Source organism: Bos indicus, chromosome 25, assembly GCF_029378745.1.
Source record: "Bos indicus isolate NIAB-ARS_2022 breed Sahiwal x Tharparkar chromosome 25, NIAB-ARS_B.indTharparkar_mat_pri_1.0, whole genome shotgun sequence".
Classification (NCBI taxonomy): Eukaryota; Metazoa; Chordata; class Mammalia; order Artiodactyla; family Bovidae; genus Bos; species Bos indicus.
Genome location: NC_091784.1, coordinates 26,740,552 through 26,756,469, shown reverse-complemented (window position 1 = coordinate 26,756,469; position 15,918 = coordinate 26,740,552). Strand labels below are relative to the sequence as shown.

The 15,918-nt window shown below is 43.2% G+C and overlaps 1 protein-coding gene across 2 annotated transcripts in view; it reads left to right on the top strand.

Annotated features, from left to right (window-relative positions):
• Window positions 1–15,918, top strand: part of XPO6 (exportin 6) — a 106,636-nt gene that overhangs the window by 23,320 nt on the left and 67,398 nt on the right. For both annotated transcript variants that reach the window (XM_070779849.1, XM_019987845.2), the window contains exon 2: window positions 12,882–12,972. In XM_070779849.1, the coding sequence (XP_070635950.1) occupies window positions 12,882–12,972 (91 nt within the window). The remainder of the gene's footprint in view (window positions 1–12,881; window positions 12,973–15,918) is intronic.

Sequence of the window (15,918 nt, the reverse complement as noted above, 5' to 3'; positions counted from 1 at the left end):
ATCCATTTCCTTTCTCCTGTGTACCTCCCACCTCCACTTCCCCTACTCCCCCCACCCCCCGAAAAAACACCCCTGGAACTGCTGCTGTTCTGCCCTTGTAACCCAGTGAATCTTCAAAGGGCTGGAGGCACAGAATCAGTAGAGTTTCAATATTACAGTAGCTTTCTATATTGTAAAAGTTACAGCTTTTAAACAAAATCACAGTCATGAGTACCAAGCTTATTCTTGAAAGTAAAACTTAAAAGACAGCTGCATAGACTAGTAGTGCTGTGCGGAACCCAGCACCCAGGAGAGTCCCTGGCCGAGAGAGCGCTCTTACCAGAGCACATGGTGTCTTCTTTGCTGGTGGCTCGTGGTCATCTGTGGTGACGGGAGGAGCATTTAGAGCCCCCAGCCAGGAAGCGTCACTTCCTACCGAGCGCACATCTCTGCTTGTGCAGCAGCATCACGCTTCCTGCAGCATGCAGCACCCTCAGAGGTCCTCCGGCAGCTGCTCTCATGGCCATCGTGGTTTATGTTGTGTGGGGTACATCAGCACCGTTGGGCAGTTGGCAGTGGTACTTTGAGAGCCTTAAAGTAACGTGACTGATTGTAAATTAAGAATTACAGTATTAAGGTGGTGCAGGGTGTATTGAGAGGGACAAGCTGACGACAACTAGGGGACTTTGTCTTTATAAAAGCAAATCCAAACGTGAAGGGTGGGCTGAGAGTAACGCATAGTGAGAGAGGGATAACTACATTAGCTAACATTTACATGGTGCTTTGTCATCAACTTCCCTGGTGGCTCAGACAGTAAAGAATCTGCTTGCAGTGCAGGAGATCTGGGTTCGATCCGTGAGTTGGGAAGATCCTCTGGCGAAGAGAATGGCAAACCCACTCCAGTATTCTTGCCTGGAGAACTCCATGGACGGAGGAGCCTGGTGGGCAACAGTCCATGGGGGTTGCAAAGAGTCAAACACGACTGAACAATTTAACACTTTGCGTTTTCCTTTTATCATCAACTGCATAACACATACCTGATTGCGTTTAGTCCAAGGATGCTTGTCCAGCAGCTTGCAGGATTTGCCCAAAGTCATGTAGGCTGTACTCTGGAGCGGGGGCTGCCTCTCACCTGGCATTTTCTCTGTGGCCAAGGACCTCTCAGTGTTAGCACTGGCTCGCATGAAGCCTGTTCAGTCATTTCTCATGTAAAGAGCTCCTTTTCTGTGTCTCTTCATTCCTGCTTTGGTGCCCATTGGGGGATTGTCATCTGTACCCGAGGTGGGAGTTGTACTGGAGCACATTCTTCCGGGCTCTGTCTCCCTCCTCGCTTTTTTTCCTTCCCACAGGAGAGACTGATCACTGTTTTGTTTATGATGAGTGAGTGGTGGGGGGGAGCCTAGCAACATGGCCCGCATCTACCGGGTAGAAAGTCATTGCATCAAAACCACCCAGCTTTCAAGCCTTTCACCTGCCTCCCCGCAGGAGAAGCTCATGTTGCTCTGTGTCCTGCCTTCCTGTCGTGGCTGGACCTGGGCAGGCCAGGGCAGTTCAGAACAGGAAGGAGGCTGCAGCTTTGCCCATCCTGAGGAGGACATTAGACTTTGATCTGTACGTCTCTTGAGATTATGTATCAATGGATAATACTAGGGTGAGGGAAAGGAAGTGATTATATATCGATGGATAGAACTAGGGCGAGGCAAAGGAAGTGATTATGCTCTCCCAGATTCCAGCACTCTGTAATACAGCCTGGAGATGTTTGCCAAAATTTCAAACGTTATTTTAACTGTTATTTAAAAAGCCAGTTCTGTTCCAGAGTAATTTAGGAGGCACGTGGTATGGGTTTTGCAGGAGACTTGCTCCTAAACAGTTCCGGTGGCAGCAGCAGTGAGATGGAATCGGTTAGGTTGGAGCTGCAGTGGTAATTGTGATTCACACTTGCCGCCTGTTTTTACGGTGGCTCGTCAGCCCCTCACCCATCCACTTCCTGGTTTCATCAGAGGCAGGGTAACACCCGGTCATTCAGCATCCCTCCAGCTCGTGGAGCAGAACACCTCTGCTCTTGTTTAAGGGGTAGAGGAGCTACGGCTGGGAAGGGACTCTGGTGGCCCTGCCCGGTGACTTGACCAGTAGCTGGCCGACTTTGGGCAAGATTCTCTCTCCGAGCTTTATTTTCCTGATCTATAAAAGGAGGTTGACTTGCTGTTCTTTGGGGTTTGTTTTATTTCTCTCAAGATTCCATGGTCCTGATTTAGGAATTCTTGGTAGCATGCCTTGTGTTAAAATGTGCTCAGTGAGTATCTTTTGAGTTTAATTGACTCCACATGCAGATGTAAACATTTGTTCTCCTGGGATATGTACCTGGGAAAGAGAAGCAGATGGGATTGTGAAGAGACAGCCTAGTCTTAGCTGTATTACTCATTTATTTTAGACAGTTTGTTGCAGAATAACTATTTTTATCATTTGCTTTTTTGGCTGTCTAATTAAAGCCTTCTGACTAGAATATAGATAAATAACAATATAAATTGTATGTGTTTTAGCTTCTAGTGGGATGTGGTTCTTGTCCAACCAGCAGATGCAAAATTTTTAATGTCTGACCTAGGTATTATCCTTTTTCAGAAACAGTGTAAGATAATAAATCTGGCATCTGAGAAAGTAAAATAATTTCTTCCCTTATTGTATTCTCTTCTCACTTTTTCTTTCCTCTTTGACCAGCTAACTTGGAGCAATGTGGAGCAAGATGGAGCATACCAATCCAACAGACGAGATTTTAAAAAACTTTATTTGGAAAAATTTCAAACTGACAGAAATCTGGCAAAGAGAGAGTAGTGCCAGGAACACTCTTAACACTCTTTCTACAAACTCAGCTTTTGTTAACATTTTGCCGTATTTGCTTTATTATTTGCATTTACTCTGTGTGTATCTAGTATATATGTGTATATATGCATATACATACACACACATGATATTTTCTGAATCATTTGAGAGTAAGTTGCCTGTGTCATGTCCACTGCCCCAATATAGTGTATTTCCTAATAGAAATATTCTCTTACATAACCACGGTGCAGCTGTCAGCTTTAATTTAACATCGATTCAGTAGTTTTATCTGGTCTATCATCTGTATTCCAATTTTGTCAGTTTGCCAAATTAAGTTCTTTATAGCATTTTTCCCCCCCTCCAGTGCAGTATCTAGTCTAGAATCAGGTATGAGTTACTTGTGATGACTCTGTGGTTTTCTTTAGATTTGCTGGACATTTTTGAAACCAGTGCACCTGTCCATTCGTAGCTAATTGGTGCCTCTTGTTTTTATAGCTCGTCCAGTAGTACATGGATAAGGTTTTCCGGACATAAAACACACTGTCTTTTGGGTACGAGATGTTTCCTCTAATTGGTCCCCGTGGGGACAGAGTACACTGCTTTGACTTCTCGTGACCGCGGTGGGACCAGTGGGCTTCCTGGCCCAGACGCTGGGCTGTCATACTGCTCCTCACTCCCAGTCCTCAGCTGTCAACAGAGCCTTTTGTTCATGGAAGAAACAGAATCTGACTGGGCACTTTCTGCAGACCCAAGAAATACTGGGACCGGGAGAGGGGGATGTCTTGCCGTTGATCAACTTTATGGTAGATTTAGACTAAAGCAGAAAGGTGCCTTTTAACGGTTAGAAATATGTTTAGATGTAGCCGCAGTATATGTTTTAATCAAATATTAAGTATCTGCATGATGATCTCATACAAAGTTATGTCTGTAGTTACTCTCAAAGGGCAAATGTCATTCAGTTTAAGCTGTAGGCGAGACAGCCAGGAGCCTTTGTGGGCACATGTATAACTTCAGTAGTTAGCTGCAGACACGTGTTCATAGAGTTGTGATAAGTACATCTGCCTGGGCTTTGTTTTCCCAGAACATGGTGTGGTGCTCCCTGTATTTCCATCAGTAGAATACATGTCCCGCTCCCCCCCAACCCCTGCCATGCAACTTTTGTATATAAATTACTTCACTATGTATCTGTTACCTCAGCATTCAGCAGCCCGTGTGTTAGACTTTGAAGATTCAACTGGTTTCACCAGTTTGCTTTTAGAGAAATAAAATAGGTTTTCTAGTTCACCATGGTTTGTTTAGTCTGTGTCTCAATCTGCAGACACTGTCCTGTAAAAAACAAAGAGCAGTGATGGGAAGGGTGAGAAGTCTTGTTCTGCGTGCCCTTCTCCTGCCTGGGTCTTCCCTGGTGTGCTTCCTGGCGTTTTGAACTGCCTGCAGGACGGGATGGATGGATGGATGTCACATTGATTTCCATTGTGTGTTATTTTAAGCTTCGTATTTCATCTCATGTTTATATGCAGGCCTAAAGGCCAAGGAGATTTTCCCTCATCAGTTTTCTTTGCACTGGTGAAGGGTGCAGGGAAGAATGTGAATTTTCTTTTGAGAGTTTAGACATCCGTGGTAATCCTCTTAGCTTCCAGAGTTTACATGAGGTTGAATTTCTTTGCTAATGAAATCTCTTATTAACACACCAGGTGTCTTTTGCATACTTTTTATTTTTAACCTTGGTCAGCAGTTAATATAGAATCACTTTTCTCCAGAACCTTCTTTAGATAGAAGCAACTGGAGTAGTAAAATGTTCTGGATCTGCTGTAGGAGTCTTTGAGCTCAGACTCTGCTGCATGCTTGCCCTCATATTTAGGTTTACTATCAAGGAAGCATCAGCCTGAGTACAGAAGGCTCATGTGATTCACCTCATTGAAGAACAGACAAAATGTAGCTCTTGGCAAAGGTGACGAAAAGCTTGATTAACAACCTTCTTTTAAAGAAAGAGTAATTTTTTTTTTTCCCCAGTACCAATTTTATAAAAAGGTTATGCTTTACAGAGGGGTGTTCTAGAGGCACTTAGGTAAAACATTGCAGATTTATCAGGATTTGAGAAAACTGTCATCTAGGTGTCTTGTCTTAGGAGACAAAGCACAGTTTTATCCATTATTAGTCTCAGTGTTTTTACGATAAATTGTTAGCAATCTCCTGGTTTTCAGAACCTAATCATTGGGTGCTTGTGAGCAAAAGTCATTATGATCAGAGCTCTTCAAAGGGGGAAATTAAAGCACAGTTTTATGTATCTTGAATTTGGAAGAATTACCATTATTCCTGAGAAACAAAAACTGATATCAACAGTCTACTTGTTCCTTTTACTCTCCTGAATTCGGTCTGTAAGATATTTGAGTGCCAGTCCATACTGGCTTCCCTGTGGCTCAGATGGTAAAGAATCTGGCTGCAATGCGGGAAACCCAGATTCTGTCCCTGGGTTGAGAAGATCCCCTGGAGAAGGGAATGGCAACCCACTCCAGGACTCTTGCCTGGTGAATCCCACAGACAGAGGAGCCTGGTGGTCTACAGTCCACGGGGTCGGAGACGACTCAGCGACTGACACTACTACTGCAACCGTGCCGGCTGTTACAGCAAGTAGGAACGTATTGGGCAGAATCTCTTTCCAGACAGTTTATGTTCTCATTAGAGGAAGAGGCCTGGCATCTATGAATTATTAACAGGTAGAGATGTGACTTCACCTCCTTCCTTTATTCCTGGCATTATGTTTACTACATGCTTTACACAGATTATTTTCTTTAATCCTCAGAACAACCCCATGAGTTAGGTTTTCTTATTATTCCCAGTTGTGCGTAAGAGGAGAAAGAGTGACAGGTTAAATAACTAGGCCGAGGTGGAGGTGTGTTCTGATGTGAACCCGAGGAACCCGACACCAGAGCTTGTGCTCTTTAATGGTTCCATTCTGAAGTGAGCAGAGAACACTGCCATGGGCAAAATTCTGTGATACCGCTTACAAGGAAGTACAGAAGATGAAAACAAGGGAGGGATCTGTACTGAAAACGTCATAAGAAATTTCATGAAGGTTGAACTGTGAATTGCTGTGCGTACGTGCTAAGTTGTGCGTACGTGCTAAGTTGCTTCAGTTTTCTCTGGCCCTGTGTGACCCTATGGACTGTAGCCTGTCAGCCTCGTCTGTCCATGGGATTCTCCAGGCAAGAATACTAGAGAGGGTTGCCATGCCCCTCTTCAGGGATCTTCCTGACCCAGAGATCCTACTCGAGTCTCTTATATCTCCTGCATTGGCAGGTGAGTTCTTCACCACTAGCGCCACCTGACCAAGGAGCAAATGCAGGGTGGGAATAGCTGTTTGTTCTGGAGACCATGAGTGTTCAGACCACAGTGACGGCTTACTGGGCTGAGTAACAGTGAATCAGGCATAGGCATGCTTTCCTCCTAGTAAACGTCTGCATTCTTCAAATCCCTAAGGATTTTGTCATCTCTGTGAAGCTTTCCTTGTGTCTCTCAGAGTTCTGTTTGGGCTCCTAAAGCTATTTATCCATATGTCACTACTGTAGGATATAAAGCATCATATTCTACATCTCCCCGCCACCCCCACCGGCCCCATAGTCTCTACCCTCGCCCCCCGCCCCGCCTGGGCTCCCTAGGCCATCTCCAGTTCTTGGAAGTCAAGGACAGTCTTTTGTATCTCAAGGACCTAATGCAGTATTCGTTACTTAGTGAATATTGAGATTGTTTCTTGAAGAGTTAACTGAACATCTCAGTTGGTCCAGATATAAAGTCTCTTGAAAGCTAGATTTAGGTTAACTGGGGCAGAAAATGGCTATTTAGAAGCATTTATCTGGTAGTGAAGTACAGATGGAATTGGAATTGGGAAAGCTGACATCAGGATGACTAGGTAAAAAGTTCCACTAATCTAGGCAGGAGGGGGTTAGGGCCTGGTAGATGTGGAAGTGGGGAAGAGTCAGAAGATTTCAAATTATGTGGACCTTCCCCTTCTCTCAATTTTTTTTGTAAGTTGTTAGGTAATTGTGAGTCTTGGTTGACTTAATAAATAAATCAGTCATATAGTCTCTGAATTGCTAGACCATGAGCAGTGCCATAAAAAAGCAGATAAAGTTAAGGCAGGAACAGTTGAAAGCTCCACTTGGCAGATTTTAACTCTTTCTGGGACAGAAAAGATTTTTTTAGATATGTACATAGGTCTCCACGAGTGTATTATGAGCCACATTTAATTCACCATCCTGTATAAATTTGCTATTGAGGGAAGTCTAAGGGAAATACAGACTTATGGAATTGTAACTTTCTGTTGTCATCCTTGCAGCTTTGAGGAGAAATAGGTGATGATTCTTAGGAATTTAGGAGTCTCACGCTCAGACTTCATCTCTGGGTCCCCAGACTGCTCTTAATAATTGTGCTATTAGAGGAAAAAACACAGTTTCTAAAATCAGAGTCTGCAGACACCAACCTGAATGTTAAAAATAAGTATTCCTTTTAAGTTTCAAGACTTGTGTGTATGTACTTACCAAGTGCATGAAGCAGTCATCCTTTTGTAACTTTCAGGTCGAGAAAATAGAATATTACCAGCATCCCAGAATCCCTCCTCCCCAAAGGCTAATAATCACTCTTCTGATTATAGGGCTTCCCAGGTGGCTCAGTGGTAAAGAACCTGCCTGCTAATGCAGGAGACGCAGTAGACATGGGTTCGATCCCTGGGTTGGGAAGATCCCCTGGAGGAGCAAATGGCAACCCACTCCAGTATTCTTGCCTGGAAAATTCCATGGACAGAGAAGCCTGGCAGGCTATCGTTGATGGGGTCGCAGAGTCGGACGCGACTGAGCACGCATGCATTCTGTAACACCATGGATTTGTTTTGCTCATTTTTAAAAGTTAGCATAAAACAAATAATGAAGGTTGGATGCATCTTGGCTTCTTTCATTCAGCTTTGTTTGTGAAACTCACCCATGTTGTTGTATGAAGCAATATTCATTCGTTTCTACTGTTATAACATCTTCCTGATGAATAAACCACAACTTATCAATCCCACTAGTGGTGGACATCGGGTTCTTTGGACTCTTTGGATATTATGAATAGTGGTATTGTGAACATTTGTGTACATTTCGTGGGGTACAAATTTCTGTTGGCTATATTGTCAAGGAGTAGAATTACAGGGTCATAAAGTATGCATGTGTTCATTTTCCAAAATGGTTATACCGGTTTATAGTCCCACCAGCAGCATCTTCAGCACTACCTGTTACTGTCTTTTAAACTTTAGCCGTTTTAATAGATTTGTGGCATTATATTGTTTTTAATTTACATTTCTATGATGACTAATGAGGTTGAGTACTTGTTCTATGTATCAGCTTTTGGAGTATCCTCTTTTATAACTGTTAGCCTGTTGAAAAAAATTGAGTCATTTATCTTTTCCTGATTGATTTGTAGCAGTTATTTTATGCCGTTACCCATATTGATGATATCTTTTTCCATTTTGTGGCTTTGTTTTACACTCTCTTCATGGTGCCATTTGATGACCATTTCCATTTACCAGTCTTTTTCTTTGTGTTTAGTGTTTTCAACAGTTTTTTCCCTACCCCGGGGTCATGAGGATGATCTATATTTTCTAGAAGCTTTATTGTTTTACCTCTTATATTTTATACCTGCATGTAACTGAAATTTTATTGTGTGTGGAATGTGCCTTGCTTGGTTTTTAGCTGACCTCGTTTTTTTGTTCTGTTAAGATCTGGGTCTTAAATCGTGTCCAGGATGGGAAGCAGTCAGGTGTGTCTGAATTCTGAATGTTCTTCGTCGGTTAATCAGTGCAGTGCTTGAATAGCCTTTGGGAATTGAAACCTCTCTTCCTAGCACATCAGGGTGCTTAGTTTTATTTCTTTGTCCTTTTATTACTTGAAAGTGTAGTCTCATGTGCTTCAGATCAGATCAGATCAGTTGCTCAGTCGTGTGCGACTCTTTGCGACCCCATGAATCGCAGCACGCCAGGCCTCCCTGTCCCTCACCAACTCCCGGAGTTCACCCAGACTCACATCCATCGAGTCAGTGATGCCATCCAGCCATCTCATCCTCTGTCGTCCCCTTCTCCTCCTGCCCCCGATCTCTCCCAGCATCAGAGTCTTTTCCAATGAGTCAGCTCTTCACATGAGGTGGCCAGAGTACTGGAGTTTCAGCTTTAGCATTATTCCTTCCAAAGAAATCCCAGGGCTGATCTCCTTCAGAATGGACTGGTTGGATCTCCTTGCAGTCCAAGGGACTCTCAAGAATCTTCTCCAACACCACAGTTCAAAAGCATCAATTCTTTGGCACTCAGCCTTCTTCACAGTCCAACTCTCACATCCGTATATGACCACAGGAAAAACCATAGCCTTGACTAGGTGAACCTTTGTTGGCAAAGTAATGTCTCTGCTTTTGAATATGCTGTCTGGGTTGGTCATGACTTTCCTTCCAAGGAGTAAGCGTCTTTTAATTTCATGGCTGCAGTCACCATCTGCAGTGATTTTGGAGCCCAGAAAAATAAAGTCTGACACGGTTTCCACTGTTTCCCCATCTATTTCCCATGAAGTGGTGGGACCGGATGCCATGATCTTCGTTTTCTGAATGTTGAGCTTTAAGCCAACTTTTTCATTCTCCACTTTCACTTTCATCAAGAGGCTTTTGAGTTCCTCTTCACTAATTTCTTAACCCATTGCTGTCTGAATTCTGGCTTCACCACCTGCTTAAAACAACTGGCAAGGGGTCCACTGGCCATCTTGCCAGTTAGGGATAGTTCTCCAATATCCCTTCAATCATTTGCAGGTCTTGAATGTTATCCTTTATATCTCTGTTCTGACTGTGTGACCCTAGTAAAGTCTCAACCTCCTTTCCTTCCCCTCAAAATAGTTGCGTTTTGAAATCCAGTTAGAAAAGCCCCACTAAATTAAATATGTTTGGGACAAACCCCTTAGGGCATGAATCTCCAGTTTCACAGGAGGCCTGAATACTTCTGTTGTTTTGCTTTGGTCTGCTTTCATTTGGTATCTGGGACTAAATAAAAACGATAGCAGGCATACTGGGAATTAGATAGCTCCTAGGAGTTTACCCAGCAGCTTAACATGGAGCGTTTCATTTGATCCCCTTAACACTCTGTAGAGTAGGTATCCCTTTTGCAGTTAGAAAAGTGATTGAAAATGCAGGCAGCACGTTATTTGTCCTTGTTGAGAAATTCCCGGTGACGGCACTGGGTTACTAGGTTTTGGAGGTTTCCGTTTTCATATAGCGACCGTCATTAGATAAGAAGCACATGCTATGGTTTGGTGGGTGCTCATCTTTCCCCTTTCTGTGGGAGTGTTAGCTTCTTGGGTTGGAGCTGTGAGGAGGGTGGGTGTGATGGGACTGGAGTGGAGACAGAGATGGATTTTCTGTGGAGGCAGAAACTTGCTTCAGCAGCCTTTGATATATGGCCAGTGATTGTCAAGTTTATGAACTTCTGCCTCAAGAACCCATCTGAAATAAACCTTGACAGCCGGAATGTGATGAGTTCAAGTTTTTTCTAGTCTACGCTGGTGTGGTTCACTGTAAGAATAAGTTGTGGAGGGATTCCCTGGTGGTCCAGTGGTTAAGACTCCACGCTTCCACTGCAGGGGGCCCAGGTTTTATCCCTGGTAAAGACCCCACAAGCTGCATGCTTCGGCCAAAAAGTAAAGAATCACTTGTGAAGCAGGTGTGACTTGAAGATGTGTCTTTAGTGTTCAGGAACTTATTTTGGCTCCAGAAAACTATTGATTTATTTTAGCTAAATAGCTGGCTTTTTTTAGTTCAAGAAATATGTCTTGATTTATGGTTATTTTTTTTTTTTTTTGCCAAAAAGTTACTTTAACATAGATTTTCCTTTGGTTCTTTCAAATCTTCTCACAAACTTTTAAAAACAGAAAATCATTTTTTCAGATGAAATGGCACACCAAATTGATCTGTGAAGCAGACCAAAGCATTCTTTTATTTATATAAATTCATTTTGAAATTTGAATTTATAACACTTAGAAAATCTGCCAGTAAGAACAGCGAGGCCGTTTTGATCAGCACACACACACACACACACACACACACACACACACATTGCAGTCTTATTTTTGTTGCACATTCTGGTTATTTCTGTGTTAAAAAATTGTGTAGTTTAGAATTAAGCAGCTTGCAATCCAGTAATTTTTCTTGGTTGAACTGATGTATTGGTTTGAAAAAGGAATGGAGGGCTAATACTTACCGTGAAATTCAGATAAGAAAGCCCTTCAGATTCGCAAGTGCTGGAACTGTTGAGCAGTAGTCCATCACTCCACGTGTCAGAGTTGCGCTCTCACTGCATGGCTGTCACCATGCCCACAGCACGGGAGGGACAGCTGTGCCTGGCACTGCTTGAACGTGGCCCCGTGTGCTGTACGGCGTGTTTACATGTGCTGGTTGGTGTAGATGGGCTGATACAGCCTGATTCAGCCTGTATCATTAGTACCAGTCCTAAGAAGTGCTGGTTCACCCACAGAAATGGCCCGAGTTCCTCAGTCTCCTCCAAAGCCAGTTACCAAGTAGAGGCCCCTGCTAATACTACAGTTTGATACATGACACATTTGAATGTGGACTTGTTTTAAATGCAGTTTTTAGACAAATATCTGTTTATTTGTTTGGCTGTGATGGGTCTTATTTGCGGCAGGCGGGATCTTCTGTCGTGGCGCACAGACTCTCTAGTTGTGATACAAGGGCTCCAGAGCCCATGGGCTCAGTAGTTGGCGACCCAAGGGCTGGCAGCAGAATCTTAGTTCCCTGACTAGGGATCAAACCTGTGTTCCCTGCATTGCAAGGTGTATTCTTTACCACTGGACCACCAGGAAAGTTCCCTTAAAATGCAGTTTTAATGGTCAGCTCTCACTCTGGAGGTAGTGGAGAGGATATGGGAAAGGTGGGTGGAAAGGAGGAAATTAATAGACGATTAAGAAATCAAAACTGCTGTAGTCTCCTGATCATCTCATGGTAGATTAATGCCAGTGAAGATTCACAAAGGGCCTGCCAGCGCTCACCTTGTCATAGACTGGTTATGTGAGGAGTGTAGACTCAAGTTCATTGCTGTGCTTGATGTTCCTGCCTTCAGTAAGAGAAGAGGAAGTGGGTTTGGGGTTCCGCATGGAAAAGGGAGAGGAGGAGCCCTGGGGGAGCCTCGGGCCCCTCTCTTCTCATTCTCCACTGGAGTGGTTCAGTTGAAAGTAGGGCTCTCTGCGGGTCTGTAGTTGGGAGGTGCTCTTATTTTGAGTCCTTGCTCTGCTTGGCTCTTAGCTGCACCTTAATCTCTGTTGGCGGCTCATGTGAGATTGAGAGTTGAGGGATCATGTTTGGCTCCTGAAGTCCCTTTGAAAACCCCCAGAAATCCATGCGGCAGTTTGACGACAGTTGTTCTGAGTCAGAATATGGCCAGTAGTCTCTGGTGGCTCATATTACGGTAAAGAATCCACCTGCAATGAGGGAGACCCAGGTTTGAGTCCTGGGTCAGGAACATCCCCTGGAGAAGGGAATGGCTACCTACTCTAGTATTCTTGCCTGGAGAATTTCATGGACAGAGGAACATGGCGGGCTACAGTCCATGGAGTCTCAAAGAGTTGGACGCAACTGAGCAACTGTCACTAACACACGCAATTCAGACATGGGGCAGATATATTGTTGACGGATAGTCTATAAAGCACCCTAACCTCCCTGAATCTCTTCACTCTACCTGTTCAGTCTAAAATAAATCAGGGACTGTTAATTTGCTTTTAATATGTTTCCAGAATTAAATTTTAAATTATTGCTCCCTTTTTCCTAGGCATAAATAATTGAAAATTAATTGCACAGTAGTATGAATATATACAGTATTCTAAAGCTTTGGGCACTGAGCCAAGTGGGAAATTCCCTGCAATTTTTCTGGCTTATATCATGCATCTGAAGAATGTTGACAAGATGTTTTGAGGAAGTAAATTACTATGACTGTTGAATGTGACCTGGACGGAACTGAGGAGCATAGAACTGAAAATACAGTTGCTGATTTTTTTTTCAAATTCCTTTGTTAGGCATCTGAAGAAGCCTCTCTCAGGGCATTGGAAAGTCTGATGACAGAGTTTTTCCATGACTGTACAACCAATGAAAGGAAACGTGAGATAGGTAAGTGGAGTGTTGAATTGTAAAGAGTCATTTATAACGAACAGACCCCAGAGGGCAGGAAGGAGTTGGTACTCTCGACTGGTCAAGCCTGAATCTTTCCCCTTGAGTTCTGGCTTGTTTTTGCTCCAGTCCTGCTGGTCAGTGACTGGTGGGATCTATAAACCTAGCTGCAATGGATGTAGTCAGCAGAGCCCACTTTAATCCAGAATGATGGATTTTCTTTCCTTTGGCCATATGTGGAAACCCTTTCTCCTGCTTTGCTCTTGATTTCAGCAGTGTTGAACTTTTACAAGAAGTCTGTGACTTAATTAAAAAAAAAATCTCATAAAAAGCATTAAAACAATCATACTTTTGGTGTGTAGAAGTCTAGCTGAAATCTTACCTAGTGCCCAGAGATCCTTTAACGGGTGTTACCTCCAGTTCTTGCTTTTTCCTTATCGCCACTGTTATTCCTCTCCTTCTGCAACTTTTGTTGAACAAAAGCTTCAAACAACAGAGAGATGTACGTATGATAACTTCAGGTCTTCTGGGAATCTCAGCGCCTTCTAGAACCTCTCTAAATTTTATATTCATCTACATGCACGATATTCATTAAAGCATGCTGTACATTAGAAGGGTATTCAAGTGTGAGATCTCTGCTTCAGAGCCATGCTGTACTTTGGTCCTAGAGTAGTCTTTCTCTCTGTGTCTCCAAGTCCTGAACTTGAAGATGAAAACTGTTTTTCCTGATCCAAACCGGCAGGCCTGCCCCTGCATGTCTGGCTGCTCTGCACTGACCTTCATTGCTTTCACTTCCTTGGAGGCCTTTTTCTGTGTCTGCAGGACTCTGTAGAGCCATTTCTCTGGCCCATGTGGCTTCTCTAAGTTATGTTAGCCAGCTCAGTGGTATGGCCGATTTCTGCCTTTGGTCCAAAGCTTGATTAGGGTTAGGATTTTCAGGTGGCCAGTCAGTGAAGCTTTGGCTGCAGCATCCTTTGAGCATCACATCAGCTCCTGGGAGATGCACCTTCTTATCGCTTTTCATTTTAAACGAGGTGGTCTCTTTTGGACCTCCCCTGTATATGCCTTTCTCCTCTAAGGGAGTGTGCTATAGGGAACCAGAGCATTTATCAGTGGGGGATACTGACAGAAGCTGGGCCCAGTGGATGGTCAGGCACCTGGCTCAGAAGACCCCCTTTGCTTGCTCCCCTAGGTTCCCTTATTACTCAGTTGTGTTGATGCAACTCCTGCTCCCAGAGTGAGCCCCTTATTAGTTTTATGCTACCAAAGTACCTTACAGTAAAAACATCATTGGTGATTTTTACCAAAGGAGGTGAAGGATCTTTCCCTTAAATCAATCTGTTATATATTCCAACACAGATTTCTCTGTAGTCCTGTTTTTAGCTTATAATGGACATGTTTTTGTTTTTCTCTTAAATTTCAGTTTGCAGTGCAAATGTTATTCATCTTCAGTGTTCATGCATTAAAAGTGGTATCATTTTAGCATGTTTGTATTCTAATCTGATTTTAAAGTAGTTTTAAATAACCAGATGCTACAAATGTCTAATTTAAATGCTGGCTAAAGGGAATCCGGGGGCTCAGTAACAGGCATGCCTTAGTTCAGTTCTCTTTGTACCTAGTCTCCGTAGCTTTATTTGAGTGTGTGGGCTGCAACCACTTCTTGCTTCTTTTTTGATATCTTAGAATAAATTACAGTCTTTCCACGCTAGGTGGGGAAAAGGAGGGAGACCTTTTATTATAGGGGCCCCACCGATCCTCCACCAGAAATGTGTTATTAGTGCTCTAGAGACAGAGCTGATAGCAGGGAGCCTCTGGAGACAGATTGGTCATTTTTAAAAGTGGAGAAGGCTGAAGCATCAATGAGGAGCAGGGATTCACTTGGGCTTAGACTCAGCGGGTTAGGGATAGAGTCTAGAACAGAGCCCAGAGCTCCTCATTTCCAGTCAGAGGTTATTGTCTCTGGTTGGACTTCACCTCTGGGGTACATGGAAGGTTTGCCTGATTATTGTAAGAAGGCACCATACGCTTGCTTCTCTGGGATTTGTAATGAGACTGCCCTGGTGCATTTAGCCTCAGTGGTGGGGCGCTGGCAGAGCAGTGACTGTAGGATCAGGATGGACTGCTGTGCTCGCTGCTTTTCCAGGGGATTTTGAGAATCTCTCGGGATCATAGCCTTTGTATTTTTACCCACTTTGTGTTATATTTTATGACACACACAGCATAAAATATGACTTATGGGCAGCATGTCTCGAAGCACGGTGATAGACTCTTAATGGTGCTGTCTGTCCAGCAGCCTCAGGAGGAAGAAAACCATTTCCAAGTGATTTGAGGTAGACAGGGTTCCTGGAAACTCCCATGGTTGCTACTCTTTATTTACCGACTTCCAACTCTTTGGGTGGTGTTTTAAAATAAAACCAACTCACATGAAGGGAGTTAGCCATCTTGAATTCTCTTCCATTTTTTCCAGTCCTGTATTTATAACATTAGTCTTAATTTTTCTTTTCTTATTCTAGCTGTCATTGTGTGTGTGTAATTGTATGTAAGAATAGTGTTGAGTGAGTGGCGTGGATATATCTATCTTAATCTATCTTTCTATCTATCTAGATATATGTGTGTATAGCTGTACCCCAGAGGAAGTAAGTTACCAATCAGCCATCATTTATAAGGCAAAAATGATATTCTTACAGTTATCTATCCGCTCACTAGGTTAAGCACTTCAACAGTGAAAGTTTCTCTGCCTAAGAAAGTGTCCATAGCTAGGTTATTTATTGGTATTTTAGACTCAGTGTTCATGGTCACCTTAGGGTCAGAAAAATATTGTATGCTTTGTCCTTTCTATCTTAAAGAGTCAGCTGGATATTGTAGTTTTTTGTTTTTTGTTTTTTTTTTTTGGTGTCATTGCTTTGTGTGGAGAGAGGCATTTAAAAAAATAATAGGACAACCCAG